The sequence below is a fragment of the Neoarthrinium moseri genome (assembly GCF_022829205.1).
Source record: "Neoarthrinium moseri strain CBS 164.80 chromosome Unknown scaffold1_Wmoseri_CBS_16480, whole genome shotgun sequence".
In the NCBI taxonomy this organism is placed as follows: domain Eukaryota; kingdom Fungi; phylum Ascomycota; class Sordariomycetes; order Amphisphaeriales; family Apiosporaceae; genus Neoarthrinium; species Neoarthrinium moseri.
The window spans coordinates 877176-899030 of NW_026055115.1; the positions used below are offsets into that span (position 1 = coordinate 877176).

General features: G+C 54.7%; 8 protein-coding genes across 8 annotated transcripts; 2 read left to right on the forward strand and 6 right to left on the reverse strand.

Moving 5' to 3' along the window:
• Positions 1-367: 367 nt before the first annotated feature.
• JN550_000268 (uncharacterized protein) lies at positions 368-1453 on the forward strand (the record flags this gene model as incomplete). The annotated part of the gene is made up of 1 exon (XM_049314009.1): positions 368-1453. The coding sequence occupies one exon, from the start codon at positions 368-370 to the stop codon at positions 1451-1453; it is 1086 nt and encodes a 361-aa protein (XP_049177557.1).
• Positions 1454-3168: 1715 nt separating this feature from the next.
• On the reverse strand, positions 3169-6141 carry JN550_000269 (uncharacterized protein; the record flags this gene model as incomplete). The annotated part of the gene is made up of 1 exon (XM_049314020.1): positions 3169-6141. One exon carries the CDS (start codon positions 6139-6141, stop codon positions 3169-3171), a length of 2973 nt encoding a protein of 990 aa, XP_049177558.1.
• A 1855-nt stretch (positions 6142-7996) lies between these two features.
• On the reverse strand, positions 7997-9541 carry JN550_000270 (uncharacterized protein; the record flags this gene model as incomplete). Its single annotated transcript, XM_049314031.1, has 1 exon — positions 7997-9541. One exon carries the CDS (start codon positions 9539-9541, stop codon positions 7997-7999), a length of 1545 nt encoding a protein of 514 aa, XP_049177559.1.
• Positions 9542-10286: 745 nt separating this feature from the next.
• On the reverse strand, positions 10287-12411 carry JN550_000271 (uncharacterized protein; the record flags this gene model as incomplete). Its single annotated transcript, XM_049314042.1, has 6 exons — positions 10287-10775; positions 10833-11425; positions 11497-11678; positions 11739-11800; positions 12071-12142; positions 12325-12411. The coding sequence occupies 6 exons, from the start codon at positions 12409-12411 to the stop codon at positions 10287-10289; spliced, it is 1485 nt and encodes a 494-aa protein (XP_049177560.1).
• Positions 12412-13312: 901 nt separating this feature from the next.
• JN550_000272 (uncharacterized protein) lies at positions 13313-14974 on the reverse strand (the record flags this gene model as incomplete). Its single annotated transcript, XM_049314053.1, has 5 exons — positions 13313-13340; positions 13396-13770; positions 13829-14082; positions 14141-14532; positions 14587-14974. The coding sequence occupies 5 exons, from the start codon at positions 14972-14974 to the stop codon at positions 13313-13315; spliced, it is 1437 nt and encodes a 478-aa protein (XP_049177561.1).
• A 2646-nt stretch (positions 14975-17620) lies between these two features.
• On the reverse strand, positions 17621-18697 carry JN550_000273 (uncharacterized protein; the record flags this gene model as incomplete). Its single annotated transcript, XM_049314064.1, has 3 exons — positions 17621-18383; positions 18446-18540; positions 18602-18697. 3 exons carry the CDS (start codon positions 18695-18697, stop codon positions 17621-17623), a joined length of 954 nt encoding a protein of 317 aa, XP_049177562.1.
• A 943-nt stretch (positions 18698-19640) lies between these two features.
• JN550_000274 (uncharacterized protein) lies at positions 19641-20023 on the forward strand (the record flags this gene model as incomplete). The annotated part of the gene is made up of 2 exons (XM_049314075.1): positions 19641-19724; positions 19865-20023. The coding sequence occupies 2 exons, from the start codon at positions 19641-19643 to the stop codon at positions 20021-20023; spliced, it is 243 nt and encodes an 80-aa protein (XP_049177563.1).
• Positions 20024-20257: 234 nt separating this feature from the next.
• JN550_000275 (uncharacterized protein) lies at positions 20258-21676 on the reverse strand (the record flags this gene model as incomplete). Its single annotated transcript, XM_049314086.1, has 1 exon — positions 20258-21676. One exon carries the CDS (start codon positions 21674-21676, stop codon positions 20258-20260), a length of 1419 nt encoding a protein of 472 aa, XP_049177564.1.
• Between the last annotated feature and the right edge of the window lie 179 nt (positions 21677-21855).

Consider the following 21855-nt stretch of genomic DNA (forward strand, 5'->3'; position numbering starts at 1 on the left):
CCTTTCCCACCTGGGCCTCCTCCCCTTCCCCCAACCAACATCAACAAAGAGAACAACAACACGCATTCTTGCACCCAAGAGTCATCTTCCTGTCACAGTCACGGTAATCGCGTCAGCGCTGCTATTTTGCCCATATCGTTTTTGTGTCTTTGCACCATCTGCTCCAAGCACAAATCCATCGCCATCAACACCCGCGACAAGTGCCTACTTCGGATGTAAGTCGCCCTCTGACTCAAACCTCGCCCCCAGTGACTCGATCGTCCACGACGCTCGCGTCGCACCGCCAACCCCCGTCTTCAGCGATCAAGAGTACTTATTCCGTGTCGCTTCGCCCTACAGACTTCCTCCCAAGTAAGCTGCAATCAACATGGCTTCTCTGGCAACCGCTGCTGCTGCGCGCGATATCCCAAAGACCTCCTTCGGCCGAGACAACTTAACTGCTGTAGCGGCCGCCAGGAGCGTCCCTGTGACACGAACTCATCCCCTCCCGACTCCTCCAAACTCCATATCCCCTGCGCTCCCCCCTCACGGCCTGAGGGCACAGCTGCAGAAGGCCTCCAAGCTCGAGCCCATCGACTCAGACCTCGACCTGCACGATGGTACCGAGTCCGACACGGCCGGCTCGCCGCCCTTCGAGTCCGCCGGCGCCATCACCCCAGTCCTGCTTTCCAAGTACCACCTCCCGGAGATCCTGTTGAACCACGGTCCTCTGGCCATCCGTCACATCATGGGTTACTTGACGACGTCGGTGCCCGGCTTCGCCGGTATCCCACCCCCCAAGGCCCGCAGGTTGGTCGTGGCAGCGCTGGAAGGACGGGGACACGGACACGGAGTTGAGGGCGGAGGCGTAAACGGTGACGTGGAATTTGAAAAGGTTGGCTGGGGAAGGTGGGATGCGAAGCGACGTGGTCACGCTACTCGGGGTGCCATCCCCCGATCGTCGCCCGACGCTGCCCCCTACCCTACCAGCATCCCCATCATCAAGGGCGGAAGAGGCATCGACCGGTCCAGGTTGAATGCCCGCGCCTCTAGCATCGGCGATTCGGCGGCCTTCTCTCACGACGATCGCGACGTGACCATGATGGAGCACGAGGCAGATAAGATGTCCATCGACTCCCTCGATGGTCCAGCCTCGGCCTCTTGCTCCGAAGCTGGTGACGACGACGACATGATCATGAATGACGACCCCGAAGATGCGACTGACGACGAAGACTGGGCCGCGGTGGGAGCGGCCGCTCTGCGCGCCGGCTCCTACTCGAGCCCGGCCGAGGCCCGTCAGGGCTTCCTCTCCTCATCCAATGTATATAGGCCTGGCGGCTTCCACTCCTACTCTGGAACCGGCATGCTCCGCGAGCCCAGGTTGGACAACATCGACCTGGCTGCGCTGGCTGCCTCACCCAACACCCAGGAGCGAGATGCCATCCAGGCACTTCTGCAACTCGGTTCTGTATAATCATCTTGCATTGGCGGCGTTTAGGGACAGCACACTCCCTGGTTTGGTTTGGTTGACGGGTTGGCGGGTTGGCGGGCTGGTGGGACAGGTATAAGTGTTATCAACGGTCGAGGCGGCGTTCCTCTTGATCTTACCCGGTTACTCATCGACACGCGGCGTCTCTGGCATATACGATCTGGAGGAAAGGTTTTGGGACACTCTCCACAACACTATGCATGGTATAAGCATGCTCACAACCCTGGAGGTTTTCGATCCAACATTCCTCCTTGGTAGCGGGCCTTCTTTTGGAGTCGATTCTTTTCGCTTCATTATACGAATTACGAACCTTTTGCAGATGGTCCACAACGGACACGTCTGTCGACCCGGGAGGGTTTTTGGCAACCTTTGAGACCGCGGTTCTTCCTGGTGTGCTCGGTCTCCATATACCCTCTTGCGTCACGATTTCATCTCAACATTATACCCCTTTTTGCACATATTCATCCCCCGCTATTTTCCGCTGGCAGAAAATACTCCCCATTTCAACATTGTGGGGAGGCGTCTCACGGAATATGGACGCAACTATTTCCGCGTCAATATCCCTTACATTATTTCGATAGCGCTTGCTGCGTTCTCGCATTTAGACCTTTTTAATATCTGGAGGAAGTCTTGGAGCGCGACTCGGACTGGGATGGAAGTTGGGCGAGGGAAGCTGGTAGGCTAGCACGTTAAGCTGGACATTCATACCGAGCGACGAGCAACCAGCGCTCTTGGCATGTGGTTGACACGGAGGAAAAAAAGAGATCAAGTGGGCGTCATCTTACGTCTGCCGTAGATGCTAAGAGCGAAAGGAAAATATTATGTCCAGCTTGATCACGCAGAAAGAAAGGAGCACAAAGCAGATACTTTTTTTTTTCGAGGGATTGCTTGATTAGGTGTCTGTCTAGTTGTGGAGGCTTGCCACTCACAGAATGAACTCTTGATCGTCTTTCCCAAGGTCGATGCCTTCAGTCCTCTTGTGCAAATGTGATGTCCCGCGTCGAGCTAGGGGGGCAATTATTAAAGGCAAATCGATCGACTGTCCGTGTAAGTCTTCCAAAACAACAAAAAGCAGTCTGCCTGTCTAACTTTGACGGCCTTTTCACAGAATTATTAAACCAGAACCAAACCCCTTTCGGCCTTTGTGAGCATCCACAGAATATTGAAGTGAAACCGGTTCTCGACTTTGTGACTCACACCCGACGAAGATGGACCTCAAGTTGGTGCCGTCGTATGTGGTGCGATTGCATTTGCTTCCATGAAGTCCAGACCAAATCCTGCACACGATCGTGCTAGTCAAATCCTCAGTACTGCCAAGACAGGGTTCGCATCACCTTCGTCGAACGCATCTCTGTCGGTAACTTCTCTTGGTGTTGCTTGGATTCTGCCGCTGATTTTCGCCTGGCCGAGCAGTGTGCTTGTCACGACCAACGCAACAGAAAGGATGGACGCAAACTGATCGTCCGTCTAAAGCAGCAGCTCTTTTTCTCTCTTCGCCCCTCGTCTTTCCAAATCAAAACCATCCGAGGCGCGTCTGAAGGGTAAATAGGATTGTCCTCATCTCTGCTGTGCGTGGGCTTCTGCCTCATCGTCGGTTAGACGTCGACGTCCGCCTCAGAATCTCGTTCGCCTTCATCCTTCATCTTGTCTTCTTGGTCTTCAACCCCGGCTTCTTCGTCCCCGATCTTATCTTCCTCATCCTACATATCGTCATCCCAATACTCATCCTCAGAATCCGTGTCGACAATCTCCCCACGCTCTCTCCTCTCCTGCCTGAGCATGTATTGGTAATTCTTGCACTCGTCAAAGGGAAGTAGCGCGCATCCGCACAGACAGAGGCCGGAGTAGGGGTCCCTGTATCCGAATCTCCACGAGGGCACCAGCAGATCCTCGACGGTTTCGCCTCCCAGATCATCGTCGTCCGGGAGGTCCAGTGGCCACCATCCCACTTGCTCGTACATCTTCTCGGCCCGTTCGCTGTCAGACATGATGGACTGCGGCACAATCGTCGCAGCGACAGGCTGTCCATCCGGGCCGTGCTCAATGCGGACGTCTTGCGCCAGACACCATGATTTGGCTTTGATCGCCGCTCTCTCGCGTTGTTGGTAGTCACACCACTTTTTGGTCCATTCATCCAGCTTGCTCAGCAGCGTGGTGCACTTCAAGCGGCCATCGATGAGCCTCGCCAGACGAGCCATCGTGCTGATGATGCTGTCCATCCTGCTGAAGCTATACACACGCGCAACCTTGAGGTGCGAGACAACGATCTCAATGAACAGCTCTACATTTGCGCGCAAGATGGAGCGGCGTCGAGCGTTCGCGGCGTGGAACACGGCGCCAAGTGAGGACTCGCAGTCCCCGTCGATGAGTGAACGTGCCAGTCGGTCACGGACCTTACCGAGTGTCAGGTGTGTTAAGACAAAACGTGAGTATACGTATGCCTTTTTGGTTTCAACAAGATCATCGTCTTGCTCACAGGTATCAGAATTGCCTCCATGGATCGAGTCTTTGTTGTCACCACAAAGGGCTTTTCCATCACTACTAGCTTCAACATCTGAGGTTGTGTCGGAATCTTCGCCTTTATCACATCTACTGTGGGTACCGGTTTCGTCGATGCTCGTGATAATCTCGTCATCCTGACGGATTTTGTCGACGCTTTGAATGCTGGTACAAACTCCGGTGACCTCGCCAGAATCTTGGTCGGCCCGTGGGACTGGCTGCAAGACAGCGCCATGGTCCAGGAGGAGCTCAACGACTGGCTTCGGCGAAAGGTATATAAACGCAAGGAGAAGTGGACAAAATATGCCGCCGCCGATGGACATGTTTGGATCTGCGCCCCCCTCGAGGAAATTCTTGATGACACGCGGCTCGGCTTCGGATTCGAGGGCTGCGTATAGAAGATGCGTCTTTGAGGCGGGGGGTAATTTGCGAACGACCTCAGGTGCGATGCTCTTGCTCACAGCATCATAGTACTCTTGCGACACTTTGGGCACTGCAGGGATGTAGGGCATGCCCCGAGAATCTTCCTCCTCGTCTGGCTCCCCTTCTGTCGGCTTCGATGAGTCTGGTATTGTGACAGGCTCTGACATGAACTGGAAAGGCCATTTGAACAGCTTTGATGCATAACCGAGGTCCTGGCAAAGATAATGGTGTACGTCTAGGTCCACCACCAGGGCCAAACCATCCGGCGTCTCCCGCTCCACAACGGTTGCGAAGAAATCCAAGATGGTTTCTCGATCTATGGTCTCCTTCTTGCACGAAGGTGCTAAAACTTTGGCGATGGTTGTATCCTTGTCTACAATCGCAGTCATGAGTGGTGACCGGCGATGGCGGTTGTCCAACGGGTCTGCACCATACCGCAACAGGATACCGATGCAATCCAGGAGCTGGCTATCCCGGTCCCTGGAGCGCTCACAAGCCAAACCGAGGGCTGTTGATCCGTCCGAATCTACATCATCAACTCTTGCACCAGACTCGAGCAGCAAGCGGACCGGGCCACTTGGTCGACATGAGCTACTTGCAGCGTTCATGAGCGCCGTTCGTTGCCGTTCATTTCTTGCTTGGACGTTTGCATCAGCGTCCAAGAGTATCTGGATAGCCTGCGTATCGGCATTTGCAGCTGCCAGCATCAGGGGCGTGCTGCCTTCATTGGCGGAACGCAATTCTGGATTTCTGCCTTGAGACCACGGATGTTCCACGTCAGCCCCGTTTCGAACCAGATAATGCACCATGCGCAGCCCATACGCTACCTCTTCGTCCGGCCAAGGAGCTTGCAGGCAGATGTTCAGTAGAGGATTAAGTAGCCCCCTGTGACCATAAGGCGAAGATGTGTCGACGGCGAACTTGACCAACATCATGGCGTCAGCGAAACGACGTGAGACGCAGGCCCGGCTCATCAATTTCTGATGTCCCGAGTCGTCGATTCCAGTATGGATGTTGGCGCCGTGTCTCACGAGCCACATAAAACAGTCCATATGACGTTCCCGGAAAGCGAGATCTAGAGGCGTTTCATTGGAGTTGTCGCCCTTGTCGAGGTTGGTCTCGAGCCCTCGCTCAACTAAATACTTCACGAGGGAAAGCTGACCAAAGGAGCATGCGTCGTGGAGCACAGTTCGTCCTTGGTTGTCCACGCGGCTGGCATTAGGGTTGCTGAATGTATGCTCAATCAGCACTTGGGCCGTGGAGACCTGGTTACAGCACATGGCGAGATGCAACGGAGTCGGAGCCGGATTGTGGCACCCGCATGCCGTCTTCGCGGTGCTGTTGATATTCGCACCTCCCTTGAGGAGAGTTTCGACGATGGCGCGGTAACCCATTTTGGCTGCCAGGTGAAGCGCCGTGTAAGTGTATTTGTTCCAGCCGCGATCTAGGTTGGTGGAGTCGAGGTACAGATATGAACCCGTCCAAGCGTCCACAATCCAATACTCACTGCTGGGATCCTGTCCAGCACCCAGCATCAGCTCCACCGATCTCAAGTGGGCTTTGCTGATTGCTTTGTGCAGAACGTCTCCTCCGCGTCCGGTTGCGAAGGCTCGCGCGTAGAGCTCTGCAATGACGCATGCATAGATGCCTCTGTTCGCCAAGGCGAGTCTGAAGATGTCGCGGCATGCCGATATCTTGGCTGCGACCAACGTCACCAGCTCAGCTGGGAGAGCGTTGAATGAGGCGGGCATGTTGTCGTATGAACGAGGCGAAGTGGTGTTTGGAACGATAAAGTCAAGAGGAAAATTGATACGTCGTTCGTGCTTGCGTTCGTCTCGAAGATCGCACAGAGAGGATTCTCTCCGCTCTCGTCAACGACGCCGTGACGAGATAAAATGAAGGGAAAGGGCGAACCTCTACGCGGAGAGTGATATATTTTGCGCGATCCCTTACGAGTGGTGTTCAAGTGATGAGAGGAGGGGGTACAGTGTGCTCTTTTCTGAATGTTGAGCGGAAAGGTGCTCCCTGCGAGGATCTCCACCGCGGGATGATGCGGATGACGGTTGATGGTCTAGGATTGTAGATGGAGATGTGTTTGGGCTTTCTGTGACGGTTGGTGCAGGTATGACGGTGGGTTGGTGATTGGGATGATGGGGGAATGATGAGGTTATCAACTGATGAAATTACGAACAGAAGAACGTGGGGGTAAGGGTTTTGACCATGACTGAGTCTCCGCTCTTACCCTATCTTGGTATTCTAAACACGACAGCGAGCGAATCGAAATAGCTTTCCATTCGAGGAAGGTATCCGCAGGCTCAGCCGCGGTGCGGCTCGTCAAGGCAGCGATGTGTGGCACTGGGCCCGGACCTTCTTGGCGACTAATGTCATGATAATAATGATGGTTCCCCAAGAGGTATAATCAGATATTCAATACTGGAAATAGGCTTATAAATAGTGGTAGTACACACTTTCATCGCGCGAACCAACGAAGGCTGCACATGTAGGACTGTCTATCACCAGGTTCTGTGCAGCCATGGGTCCTACGGCATCTTAAACAAGCGATACAAGTCGAACAGTTAGAACAAAAGGGGTGTTTCGTAAATTATTAGGAAGACGACAATAGGTTACACTAATCATCATAGTTGACTTTCAATGTGACTAGCCCAAAGGTTAGGCAGTCTGGCTCCTAGTCTGACTCCTAGTCTGACTCCTGGCCTGAGTTGTTGATGTAGTAAATGTACACCAGATTGTCAAGCTAGATACCTGTTTGCAGGTGCTTCATGGTTGGGGATTTATGGCAAACGAGTACCAAGCTTTGCGCTGCTACATCAAAGCAAGACAGTATTGCATGTGGAAAGGACGCAGAGACAGGCGTCTTATTGCAAAAATGACTAGATTTTCTTTGGACTGACCATACTGACTTCGCGGACGTAAGGCGTTCTGTGTCCACAAGGAGAAAATATGAAGGTAAGTCCTCGAGTGCGTGAAAAGATATTCTTTATGGTGTCAGTAACATGAGTCCTTCATTCGTGCCGCAATAAAGTACGCCCAGCAGTTCTTGATTCAAAGACTTACGTATCTGGATTACACCCCAGCGCAGCACCACAGTCGAAGGGCTTGCAAATATCACCAAGAAGCAACATCTATTTCTCCGAGACCAACATTAGCCTTGAAGAATGGCCCGTCATGGCCCATATAAGGGTCATAGTTAGACAAGGGGCAGTAATCCTCGAACTCAGCGGCAAACGATCGGGTTTCTTGAGTGACCCGTTGGCGCTCCAACTATTCCATGGTATCTTTACATACACCACTATCTTTTACATTTAAATTGCACAATAGACAAGATATGATCTCTTGAGCTCTGTATATCATCTTCGGTTGCTATTTTCTGCTTGTTTATGCTATCTAAGGCAAAGAGATTTCATCTTCCATCCACGCTGGCCTTCTTGAACCAATAAACATGCACTGAGCATCCATATCCGCAATATGTGAGGAAGACTTTGACCAAACCAGATCTCCAGAAATGCTTGACGGTCATCATCCCTGCTGATTAGTGCTACTTGACTTGTGGCCGGAGAAAGCGCCTTTGAAGCCTTAGTCGCAAAGTCACTTGAGCCGTACCAAGTAGTCGTGAAACTCCTTGCTCACATGGTGTTGGGCGTAATATAAGGGAGTCTTATCCCAAATATCAGTCGCTGTCTTGCATGCTCCATGTCCCACAAGAAGTTTGGCAATACATATTCGTTTCCGCGCAACCATCTTTCCCTCGGGCTCGTTCTGGCGTGGCGTTCTCGTGGCGCCACAAAGATAGTGAAAGGGTGTTCGATGCTTTGAATCACGCACATCAATGTGGTCAGGGGACGTAGCCTGCAGTAAATATCTCGTCTGGGAAAGGAGCTTGAGGTCACACGCGATATGCAGGGGCGTGACGTTACCTTCCTTGCCAACCTGTGAAGGTGAGGCTCCATGAGACAAAAAAAGCCGGACCAGCTTCCCAGTCTTGAGGAAAGGACCCTCCAGAGCCAGAATTCTGCATAAAGGGGTCTCATTTCGCATATTATGTTTCGCGTCTTTGCGATTAGGAGAGGCCCCTTCATCGAGGAGAAGTTCGAGGATCTGATAGAAACGCGCGGTGGCGAGTCCATTATCCTCAAATTGAAGAGGCCCGCTTGGGTGCCCCTCCGCTTGTTCCTGCGCAGCCCATGACTCTAGGCACTCTAGGACCAAGGAAAGCGATGCGTTAATAGGAGCGCCGCCAGAGATGAAGATCTTGGCTAGTTCGACATCCTCGTCGGTGATTTCATCACACAAATGATAGCTCATTGGAGGGATACAAGAGTCAAGCAACTCTCCCCAGACGCCACATCTTGAGAGCAGGCGGAGCTTTTGCTTAATATCATCCGTGAGTTCATTGTGATATTGATATTCGAAGAATAAGTTCATATCATAATTGGAGAAGGCAAGACGGCTGATACCTAAGTCTTGAATGCGGTGAACGACGTGTTGAAAGGTGTCGAAGGGTGCGTCTTCCCTAATCAAAGACGTATAGATCGGAGATTCCCTGTCGGGCGAGGACTGGCCTTCCTCTGGACGAGGCTTGGGTAGGAGCAAATCGATAATGGCTCTGCGGTTGGCGAAAGACATGACTTCGGAATCAATCATTGCGTTGCCAAGAACAGCAATGTTGAGTGGGTGTTCATCCCAAATATATTCAGAGTGAGCGTCCGGATCGGCTCCACGCGAAATAAGGACCGTCACAACCTTCACTTGCTGCGCAATTATGGCAGTTACGAGAGGAGTGAGCTTGGTATTCGCGGAGTTAGGGACACGCGGTAACTCTTTGGTACCTGCCGGCAGTTCGTCGCCCGGCCAGGTCTGGTTGATGTCGGCGCCATGGTCCAGCAAGCTCTTCACCAAAGAAAGGTGGCCAGCGGCACAGGCCCATCGTAGTATGGTTCCTGATCCCAGAGCGTTCTGCTTCAGCAGGTGGTCATTGGCGAGGTGGTGGAATTTTCGAGAAGTCAGGATGATGCTCCTCAGATCCTGGTCGTCACCGAGATTCTCGAAGATTCCTAGAATCAATTCATTCGGCAGGCGTGAGATGCGATCGGCTGCAGCCAGCGGAGGTTGCGCAATTTGGGTGGAAGCCATCGCTTGTATATGTATGATATGTTGCGATTGCTTGTAGGTTGATCGTGACGAAGTGTGGATTGAAGTTTGCGTTGATGACTATGAAGTGAGTTTGTCGCTGGTGCGTGTGTACAGAAGAAGTATCGCGCCATGCAGCTGCAACCTCAAGACCGTGAGTCAGGTGGTTGATGGTGACGATGGAGTGAGGTTGTTGCTGGATGGCCTGCGAAGTTGAGGGCTATAGCGGCCGGCGTTTGTCACAATGGAAACAATGCCTGATGCAAGAACCGTTGCAACGCTGAAAAATCGTGGACCAGATACTGGGCCAGCAAATCCTCAAAAGTGGAATGAGAAGGCAGTGTTTGCAACGGCAGAGGAGGAAACGTCGTTGAACCGTGCCAAATGATAGTCCGCTGCTTGGACGAACAGGCGTCAGGAATGGCGACACCTCAGATGTTGCCTTCTCATAGTTTGTTCTTTCCTTTGGGCGCTCTGATTCAGCTCGTATTAATTTGATGCTATCTATGTACGGTGTAGAATATTAGGTATGTACTTCAGTAATTGGCCATGCCGATGGTTCTTGTCATGAAGTCGTAGCGTCATAAGATCTCTATCCGCTCCTCAACCACATCCCCCAATGACTCCTCCTCATCGCACCCCATTCTATGACCCTTTGCCGTGCTCTTTGTTTTTTGTGGCAGTTATGCCCCGGATCTCCAGGCCCTGTCCCTAGAACAGCTCCACGCCCGCCCCAATGTGATAGAGATCATCCCTCCTTGTCCTTCTTCAGCAGCGATATGCTGGGCGGGTTGCCCGAGTTCCAGGTGGTCGCCTTGTTCATCGTCTTCTTGCGCATGATGGCCATGATCTCGGACTCCATGCGGTCGATGCCCTTCTCGATCTCGACGTCCTCGGCGGCGTACTCGCGCTGCCGCCGCTTGTCCATCCACCACCACGACCCGACGATGACCAGCGTCAGCGGGATCGTCACCACAAAGTACACCCACAGATACTCGGACACCTGGGCGCCGGCGCCGCTGCTGTCGCCCGAGCCATCGGACGGCCCGACGTTGAAGTCGAAGAAGGTCATGCTGAAGAGCGACGCCAGGAACGTCCCCGGCAGGAACACGGCACCCAGGAGCGACAGCGTCTTCATGGCGGTGCTGTCGCGCTTGCTGGCGTGTGCGAGACGCCGCTGCTGCGCGGCCATCTCGAGGTTCAGTTTGGATTCCTTTTGGGCAATAATGTTATACAGCTGGCGAATGTTAGTACAGGATTAGACTAGCAAAAGGTTGAAAGTCTTCAAGCTTACAGCTTGTCGCTGGATGTTCAGCCGCTCCAGCGTCGTGTGCGCATAGTTCTCAACGCCTAGGAGCTTGATGCGGTAGAAATCCAGGCGGCTCTCCATGCTGCCGTGCAGAGCCTCGAGCTCGCCGCGGTGGAGTTCGGGTCGCGAGGTCTGGTGGAACTTGACCATGGCCTCCTTCATCTCCTTGATGATCTCCTGGTAGGCCTGGGGCCGCTTCCAGAGGACCTGGGAGTGGCACTCGACGAGGTCACGGTTGATGGCGTCGAGGTCGAAGTCCATGTAGGTCTCGCGCTCCTCGATCTCGTTGCGCATGGTGACGGCGTTCTCCAGCCGGCGCAGCCAGGCACGCGCGTCGCGCTGCTTCTGGTCCGTCTTGGCCGACAGGTCGTGCGACAGGATGATGACCGGCAGCAGCATCGGGTGTGCGATCTGGTTGGCGCACGCGCGCAGGTGGTGGATCGACTCCTCAATGTCCGACGACGGCGTGCCCTTCACGTAGCCCGTCGTGATGCCCGTGTTGAACGAGTGCGAGAGCATGATCTCCCACCCGCGGGTCTTGCCCTTCTTGCGCACGTCCGACTTGCGGAAGATGATCTCTGCGCCGCCGTTAGCAAATGCATCGCCTCAGGTGAGCACCGGTGATGGTCTACACGTCGGAAAGACGTACGCAGGTGAGGATCGTGTGCATCCTGATCAAAAGCAGCCCAGAAGAAGGGCCCTACAACACTGGTTGACTCGATCGCCCGAAAGGGCAACCGCATGCTCCTAACCATGACCTCATATTCAGTCGGCGTCAGTGTGATGTAGTTTGGCGTGAAAGTCTCTGGCTGTTTCGCATTCTTCTGAAGCCTAATTCCATCAGTTAGTATATCATGCCTCACATGGGCGATAGATGTGGGCTTCACCTACACTAATCGGAGGCCATCGCGAATCTTGACGCCTTCCCTCAACTTTGGTGGTTCAAAAGCCCCCTGAGACGCAGAATAGAACAGTCAGTATGCTTCCTTTCGGTTCACGTGTATAAAAGCGCCAGCACTCCATCCCAATAGGAGATGCTTGAGTCCCGGAGTGCGGCTCAGACTCGCCGTTCCCCGCCGCCCGGGCGCCATGAAACTCCACCCGCAGGACTCGGAAAACCGGCAGGCGACCTCAGGTCAGGGGCACCAACGCCAGCCAAGGGGGCGAGCGCCGGGCCGCGGCGGCGCAACGGGGTGCAATTAAAACCGGCCAATGAGACTTACCCGGCGGTAGAGGAAGTTCTCGAACTCATCGGGCGTGAGTGGATGCTCCTCGTCCGTGTTATACTCGGGGTCCTGGGTTCGAGCGCCGCGGGTTAGCCTTTTTTTTTTTTTCCAGCCTGTCCCACGATGCGCTTAGGGAGCGGTGTGAGCTGGGGAGCTGAGTTGAACAGCCGCATTTTCTGCACTGCCCTCTCTCTCTCGCGCCCGCTACCCACGGCCAACGCACCCAATTGCGGAAGAGGAATGAAACATACCGTGTAATTAAATATCTCCAGGTAGCTAGTGGCCTCGGGCACGTATTTGCAGCTGTTCACATAGCTGCGGAACATGTAATCGTCCATCTTCCTTTTCGGCGCGAGGCAGTCAAGTCTCCAGAGACCTGCCGGAGAAAGGGTTTATAAGAAATGGAGAAGAGCAGCCAAAAAGGCAACGACGAAATGGGCAGTATAACACTCTAGTTCTCTTTTTTTAAGCGAGCATGCAGAATTGAAGAAATGTCTCACAGCAGCATCAGCAGCAGCTTCATTGGACTAACACCGGACAAGTCTGACGTGCAGAGCGAGCGAGACTCTGCGGAGAAAGATGGGCTGCCTTTTCGCAGGACTTTTTGCAGGACCGAGACGCTTGGCCAGCGGGAGCCCCGTGGGCCTCGTTCGTTTCGCACCCGCGGCGGGCTCGAGGGAAAAGGGTCTAGCCGAATTAATGGAGATGGCGGGTGTTTGACGGATCAGCCATGCGAAGAGCTATCCCCTGTAGAGTATGCACGGGCGGGGGGTGAGATATGACAAGGGCACGGTTATAGCGTGCATAGTGAGCGTATCGACCCCGACCGTGTCGGCAAGCCAGCATAAACTTGATCGGCCGCTTGTCGCGGCCTGAGAACGGTTCCATTGGCCGTGTAGATCTCCGACACACAAGGGATGGAAAAATCCCGGTTGGGGTGCTGCAATTCCATATAGTTAATCTGCACAATAGTTATTCTTCCTGAGTAATGCTAGCTTGACCTGTTGCTATGCTAGCCTTGGCAAGAGAGGTCTATGCCTGAAGACCCTGACACACGATAACTCCGTCGAGCACTCGACTATAATGCAATGACAACTAATACCCAAACCTGCAGCTGTGCTTCCTCTGGCCGATTTTTTGGCCCATCCTACAAGCCGGGCCTGTCTTGTCATGACCCGTGAAACCCGTCCCAATCCCAATCATATCCCCAATCCTAGGTAATTCAAAGAGGGGCGGCGGTTAGAAGTCAACAAACATGTGGCCGAGCCTACAAGTCATTCATTAGTAATCATCGAGTCCGGGAGGCTCAAGTTGCAACTCACTCATCATGACCCCCTTGCCCGTACTTCTCCGTCTCTTCAGGGTACCTGTCAAACTGGCTCGCATCTCCCGCGCCAGCCTTGACCGGGGGCGTATATGGAGCATCAATGTCCTTCCTCGACAGACGATCCCAGGTGACTTCGGCGAACCAAGGGTGGTTCTTCACATCCTGCGATCCGCCGTACAAGTTACCCAGACGCTTGGTCAGATCGTGCGTGATGAGCCTCTCCAGCAGATCCTGCGCATCTGGGTGAACGTACTGCGGGTACTTGACTTTACCCCTCAGAATATTCTCATATATTTTCATTGGCGAGCCACTGTCCCAGAACGGCGTGTATCCACAAAGCATTTCGTAGATTAAGATGCCCAATGACCACCTTGGCAACACTGTTAGACCGGGTACCGACTCCACTCTCTAATGAAAATGCAACTTACCAATCGACTGATTTATTGTACCCCTTGTTGGACACAACTTCCGGTGCCAGATAGTCCGGGGTACCACACAGTGTCCAGGTCTTGTCCGGGACTCGCTTTGCGAAACCAAAATCTGTTATTTTGAGGTGTCCGTGGCGATCCAGGAGCAGGTTCTCAGGCTTGAGATCCCGATAGATGATGTGTTTGGCGTGCAAGTATTCCAGCGCCAGAGTGACCTCGGCAGCGTAGAACTTGGCCACCGGGTTAGGGAATCGCTGCGGGAGTATAAGCCACACATGTTCAGGGAAGTTTAACAAAGGTGCAGTCACTTACGCCTGATTTTCGTAGCAACGAAAACAGCTCGCCTCCCTCGACAAAGTCCATGACCATGTAAAGATTCTTCGAATCCTGGAACGTCCCCCACAACGTAATGAGGAAAGGGTGTTTGACTTCTCCCAGCATACGCCGTTCATCGTTGGTGTGTTCGACTTGCTTCATCTTCACAACCTGCGCTTTCTTGAGGACCTTCACGGCATAGAACCGTTGGTTGTGTTTGGACTGGACCAGGTGAACACGGCCGAAACTTCCGGTGCCCAACGTCCGCAGGATATCGAAGTCATTCAGCGAGTATTTGCCCTTCGTCACTCGTGTGTCCGACGTCGCTTGGCCATGTTGCTGCTGATTCTGTGGCGGAGCTTGCTGAGACGCCCCATGATGGCCGGCACCTACGCTTCTGTCAGTGGACTCAAGGAAGCAGTCCGAGGTAGCTCAAGACGTACCATCGGTCTGCGGGGGATGTATGAGGTTGTTGATGCTCGGCAGGCTCTGCGGCGTCCCAACCTGGCCCGGACTTGGCGTGGGCTGAATCCCAAAGGGCGGTTGCTGTTGCTGCTGGGGTTGGGCTACGGTATTCATTGATTGTGATCCACCAGCCGAAGCTGGTGCCTTTGCGTCTTGGCTTCCAGGGTGGTTTTGGGACGAGGTCGTTCGGGTATGGGAGACGGAGCTCGCGGCCGTGGTCTGGGTTGGTGTGTGTGTGAGCTGGCTGTCGAAACTCTGGGAGATGGTAGGTGTGATCGGGGTTACGGGACTCGTGGGTTGGCTGGAGGAGGGATCGGTCTTTTCTTCCCTCGTCCGCTTCTTCTTGAGGAAGCCGAGAGTCGGCATATGATATATCTGTCTTGAGGCTAAAGGGTTCCGACCCTGATAAGTGCCAATGAGGTCAGGATGCACTGCAGACGAGGACGTCTCCAGTGAGGGGAGCTGCAAGATGGCGGTGCGACTTCTGAGGCTATCGGGAGCAGGCTTTCGGGCCGATCAGACTGGTCTTGACTGCTTCGGCGGGCGATCGCGAATGGTAGACGTAGACGTAGACGCGGAAGGTACAAGGTAGGGTTCACTCAGAGATGGCGCATTCCAAGCCAAGTGACGAGCGCGGATAGTTGTTCTCCCTCTGAGCGTTTCGGAGCCACAGCGCAGGATGCGTGGGAAGTAATACCTTGGGCTAGACCCGAGCTGCAGCCACGAGGCACGAGAAAGAGCCAAGCGAGTACAGTAGTCGGTCAATCGTGATAACTCGCCGTGGCTGGTGTTATCAACGTCGACGGCCCCCGGAAGCTGGTCACTGACTGACGACGCTTGGTGCCGACACTGTGGTTCAATCGTTTCCGGCTACTCCAAAGAAAGGGCTGCGACACAAAGAGATTCAGCTCATGTACGCGGGTGAGGTGAATTGAGTCGTCGCAAGTTCCCCTCGTTTTTCCTTTCTTTGGCCCGTGGGAGGATGACGGCAACCTTGGGTAGGGGGCCGTACGGGTACGGGTAGCAAAGCTCAAAGAGGGGTCGCAGAGGCTGCTGGCTAGGCGCTGAGTGCGAGAAAGTTGCGCAATTGCAACAGCTGGGCCCTGACGTCGATGGAGTTCTCAGCTCCTTAGTTTTAGGTCCTGGCTGACTGGGCACCGGGGGGGATGAACAACAACTACTAGTACGAATAGCTTGGTACCTGGGCGCTGGGTAGGGGGACAGATCGTCGGGTGGCTACAACAGAGGGCTGAATGGAGGCTTCAGGCGTCCGTGGTTCGAAGAGGTTGACTTCAATTGGGAATTGCGTGCAAGGGATCAATTGGAAAAGGGATCAGGATGCGTGAGGAGACGGGAGGGGGATGGCAAGCGCAGCGTAGCTGGAATAAGGTTCCGCAGCGTGCGAAACTCTGCTGGCGCCGAAGGAAAGCTGTACCGTAGTAGCTGTGAGACGAGACTCACGCACACGCACGAGCAAGCATCAGGCGAGGCATCTTGACGACGATGGATCACAAGGTGGGGTTTTTCTCGTCGATGTTGTAACTACAGCCCAAGATCGGCCTGCGGGCTTGCTGGGTTGGCCTGAAGACGACAAGGATCCAGTTCTGCCAATAGCGGGCCGCTCGCGGGGTCAGAGACATGCCCAGCGCGCACTAAAGACCACCTTCAGCTCTTTGTTCCTTTTCCTAGGTAGCTAGCTTGCAAGCAAGCTCCGAGGTGCAAGCAACGTCCAGTGGGACTGACGATATCTGTCGTAGGGCCTGCTGGACCAAATGGCCAGCGTTTTGAGCTGCCCGTAGCGATGCTGGTCTAGTCCATGTCTGCACCCGGCTGTGTGTGGGAAGAGGCCGTACGTTGTTGCGTGTCACACTGGTGACGAGCTAACTAAAGTCGTCCTACCTATATCCGCAAGCTCGGTACTGCAAGTTCACTGTAGCTAGTCTCAGTGGCTGAGAAGCTCGACCTGAAATCAGCCCCTAAACTAGGCAGGCTGGTAGGCTGGTAGGCTCTGGCACTGGGAACGGGCCAGGTCGAAGCAACGTGAACCCATCGCCGTGCTCGTCTGTCACATATTCAATATAATTCCCTGCCTCTGCTCGCTGGCCGGCGAGATCCGTGATTTGTCGAATTGACTGTTCGCTTCCACCTCCCCTAGACCATTTCCCTGCGATCGATTGAGGGCATAGTAAAGGTAAAGGTAGTGAGTGTGGGGTAGCAAGGCGAGACCCAGCCGACTCTCCCGCAATTCAATGCGTCATACCCTTGCTCGGTCTTTCATTGGACAATTGGACATCCGCGCCAGAGTTTCCTCCAGGCCAGGTTTTGCCCAAGGGCTTGCCAGGATGACTCCGGGGTTAGCAGGGGGGGCTCATTCGATATGCGTAGTAATAAGACAAACATATATTATATTCACGTACTTGATTCTCGCTCCTGCTCGTTTGAGATTGGCCTCGCTGCATTCAGTCCATGGGACAAATGCTCGATGGGATCTGTCATGTGTTATGTGGCAAAGAGACACATCCGACCTCGCCGGCCGCAGGTGAAGCGACACCGAGTTTCCACTGCAAACTTCGGCTTATATTTTTTTTCAGTAGGCTTAGTGAAAGTCAGCGGAGAGCTAGCGAATCAACACGTTGCACTCACTGCTGGCCTATCTAGTCCAGATACGTTGTTGGCCTTTCGAACAGGTCAATGTCATGATTGATCTATCTTCAACATACAAGTGGTCAGGGGCGTACTGTAGTTTACCGAGTCACGGCGACGGCGACGGCAGGCGTAGGCATAAGCTAATTCATTGGCTTTTAATGTATCGAGAGATGATTATACACGACCTTTTGCGCCCGACCTCCTCACAAAACCTAGGAGAGAAAGAAGTTGCGAGGCTCCACGAAAAACGGGTACAAAATCCAGTCCCCAACAATGCAGATGGTATATACGGTTCATCTCGCCCCCTCATCATTGGCGCGTAGCATGGTGAGTATCAAAACCTGTGCCACCCGGGGCCCGGTCCGCTTAGAAACGGTGTGTTCTCCTCTTGCTGGACCTGTAAGCCGTGTAGCCAACGTAGCCACCGCCAACGACCATACCGAACAGGAGGAACTTGATCAGGAACCATCCCCAGCCGCCGCTCTTGTTGGGTGGCTGGTTCCTGTTCTTGCGACCGCCACCTGGCGAGGACTTGCCGGCTTGGCCGCCCGAGGTGTAGAGGTTCTTTGCCTTGACCGAGATGATGTCGTGGTTGTCGCTCAGCTCGCCCGTCTCGGCGCTGAAGCCGAGGTAGGTCACAGAGGGGATCTGCGGGGGCTCGCTCGTCTCGAAGCAGAGGGCCCACTCGTCCTCGGACTTGTACTGGAGCTCCAGCTTCAGGGACTTGTCCTGGAAGTAGGTCAGCCGGAGCTTGGTGGGCACGCTGGCGTGGCGGATGCCACGAGCGGAGCAGCCGGCGAACTCGGTGTCCTTCCCGTCCGTGTTCTTGTTGTAGGACGTCTTGCCGTCGCCGTACATGGCCATGACGTAAGGGAAGACGACGCCGGGACGGTTGTTCTTGTACGTGTCGACAAAGAGGCCGAGGCCTTCAAAGTTGTCCGAGTGCCCGAAGACGTTTCCTTGCTTCCCGCGCTCTTTCGTAAGCCACATGGCGAAGCCGTCGCCGTACAGCTGGTTCTTGCCGTGGATCTTGAACTCGACCTCGATTTCCCAGTTGGTCGCCGTCAGCGGGACGCGGGAGAATAGCCAGCCATTTTGCGAAGGTCGGTCTGACGTCAAGCGGATGTATCTGTGCCCGTGTTAGCGACTTGGCTGATGACGGCCTCCCTGGGGAGAGGGCGGTGGGCGTACGAGTCGGTCCGGACAATGGTGTCGCCTCCAAAGTCATACCACCGACTGGCCATATCCGAGTCCAGGTATGGCTGTTGAAGGGTGTGCGTTCGCAGCTAGGTGGTGTCAGTCACCGTGCCCCAGTACCTCGGCATCATGGTGCGGATCGGGACTCACAGCAATGCTTCGCACATTGCCATCGTCGTCGTGGCTTACGGCGCCTCTGACGCTCGCGGCCAGCCAGAGGGCCGACAGGGACGACAGCCACCTCATCTTTCAGGTCTGACAGAGGGCAGAAGGCGAAAGGCGGCTGGGTAGAAGGGAAGCGGGTCGAAAGAATAGGGGGGAAACGTGTGCGCAAAGAGAATCGAAGGGAACAGGCGAGCGGAAGAACAGGTAAGGGAAGTGCTTGTCAGAGCGTATGCGGCGCAAAGGGCCTCGTGCAGTTTGCTGCGTTGTGCAAACCGACTACAATGTCGTGTGCTTTTAGGAGCGAGTACCTGGCCTCAGCCTGCGACTTCACGGGGTGGCCAAGGACGGCACTAGTGCAGCAAAACCGCGTAGCCCTCTATCCGAGGCGGGCGTGCAGCTCTGGTACAATATACTATTTAGAGCCCGAATACCACCCGCTCGAGAATTGAAATATCCGCCAGTGAATACAAGTATGGAGATCCGACAGTATCTCACAATGCTGCCGCTGAAGAAAATCGAAGAAGCAACGCTGGTCGTGCCCGGCATCGAAGAGGCCCGCCCCCAGGGCCGCGAGGAGTGCCAGAGTGTGCTCAATGCATAACTGCTTAAGTTGAGTTGAGTTAGACTTTATCGTCTTAGACCGTATTGGCCCCTTCTCCAAAAAGTTCAAAGTGGCCAGCTTGCGAGCTGCGTTTCACAGAGAGCTACCCCTGCACGCCTTGGGGCCCCGTCCACACCCGTCTGATCCATTTAATTGGGGCTGGCTAGAGTGGACGGACAGAACGGGCAGACGGGCTGCGTGAGGCTGGCCGCCTGGTAGCTTGGTAGCTGCTAGCCTTGCGCTAAAGAAATAATCTTGAGAGCCCTTGACATCAATGACAGCTTCGAGTCGACACATCTCTTGCGATAGACAACCAACAACCATCCCCTCCTACCACAGCCTACCGTTCTGCCCACGACCGCTCGGAGGCGACAATCGGACACCGCCTTTCAGTCTTTCACTACACAGAAGTCAGCACCCACCATGGATTCCGAGAGCGTCAAGGCCGAGGTCATCAAGCAGGTCCGCCAGCAATATGCCATGACCAATGCTAGAGAGTTGATCGAGGTATGTATATGGCTCAACAGGCTGTCTCGCGGCACTTTGCACCAATGCGGCACTCCCTCTCGATAAGTCAAGAAGAAGAAGAAGAAGAAGAAGAAGAAGAAGAAGAAGAAGAAGAAAGGAGACTGACCCGCGCCTTGCAGAAAGTCAACGAGCACTGCTTCGAAAAGTGCGTCCCCAAGCCCGGGTCTTCGTTATCGAGCGGCGAGCAGACCTGCTTCACCCACTGCATGGAGAAGTACATGGCGGCGTGGAACCAGGTCAGCACAACCTACATCACCCGGATACAACGGGGTGACTAGATGGGGAGAGAGTCGAACGGCTTGGCATGGTAGATAGATCTCTCCTCGGCATGCGCCGTGTATAATATCACCTGTACAACAAGAACGGCGAATGGGTCCGAGCATGGTGCAGAGGTGTAGCATCATGACTTCTAGGCCAACACGATTACAAATATACATGGGCGGTATACAGCAGAGGCAGTTGGAACAAGTCCGCTCACAGCTGCGCAATAGCATTTGATTCAGATGATAAAGCTACGAGGCACCGTTCTTCTTCTTCTCCTCTTCCGCCGCCCTCTTGCGGGCCAAGTACCTCTCTTTGGCGCTCGATATGTCCGACTCCGTCTTCCGGCTCTTGGCCGCACGCTCGACCTTCTGTCTCTCCTCTTCCTCTTCCTCCAGCGACCGCTTCAGGGCCTGCTCCAGCTGCGCTTCCATCATGCGCGACTGCCGTTCCCGCATGGCGTTCTTGCCACCGCCGGCGCCTACGAACCCTCTGGGCTGCCGGTCGTCCCTGCGGTCCGATCTGCTCGCGTCCTTAGGTACTTCGACCTTCTTCTTCGCGCCGAGATTCAGACCGCCCCGGAGCAGCTCTCGCTTGTCGACCACTTCCCCATCCTCGTTGATGGCGATGGACCCTCCTTTGGCATTGATCTCCTTGGCCCTATCCGTCTCTGTCGTGGTGTTCTTCTTCTCTGTGGATTCCGCCTCGTCTGCCTGGGGGCCGTTCTTGGACCGCTCTTCGACTGCCTTGACCATCTCCGTATGCCGTTCGTCGCCCCTGTTCAGTAGATCCTTGTAGAAGGCCGTCATGCCGCCGCCTTTATTCTTTTTGGCTTCTTCCTCCTCGCGCCGCCTCTCCTCCTCTTCCAATTTCCTGTTCTCTTCTTGCTGCTGCTTGTAGGCCTCGGTGACGAACTTCTCCTTGTCGGCGAACTCCTCGCCCTCGGCCTCGCGCTCCCGCGCGATCTTCTTCTCCTCGGCGATCAGCGCGTCCCGCTTCCGCACGGCCGCCGATGCGATCAGGTTCTTCATGTATTTGGGCCGCCTCTCGGCATCCTCCTGCGAGACCTTCTTCTCGGGCTTCATCGAGTCGTAGACGCCGTCGTAGTCGTAGATGGACGGGTCCAGCTCCTCGGCGGCCTCCTGGTTCTTGCGCGACTCGAGCGCACTCGAGAGGTCCCCGTACATGGAGATCTGGGGCTTCTTGGACTTGGGCGGCGCGGACGGCGGCGCGCCAGCCCGCGATTTCGACTTGGATGTCGGCTTGGAAAACGGCTGTGCGGCGCCTTGTTCGCCATTGTCTGAGTCGGAATCATCGCCGCCGAATATACCACCTCCTCCTCTTGGCTTTGGAGGCGCGGGTTTCGCACCGGGCTTCTTGGTCAAGTTGAGACCATACGACATGCCGGGTTTGTTCATGGTGCCAGTCGTGGGGGGTGGGTGTTGTCGCAGGTGACAGGTTGGTCCCCGGGCATTGGCAACAGCGATGACAACACTTTGATTCAGGGCAAGCGGGTTGATGTGAAGGCACCTGGCGTTATTTGGAGCTGTGTCCTGGGTCTCCCTTAACTCGACCGCGAATAGGCGGAACAGAATGGAGTTGGGCCCCGGTCTTTCGTCACCTGCATAAACTGGAGTCTGGGCTCTCGGCCGGCGGCAGGCCCCAGCCATCGATAAGCCTTATCGGCCATTTTTCAGGGTCCCGCCGTCCCAGACGTCATTTCAGCCTCCAAGCAACTAAGAACAAAGCAGTCCACAGAAGACATCACGGACCGCCGGCGCTTTCTGACGGCGATAAGGCCTACGACGTCGTCGCGCCCCCAACTGAGGATTGCGCCATGGTTTTGCAG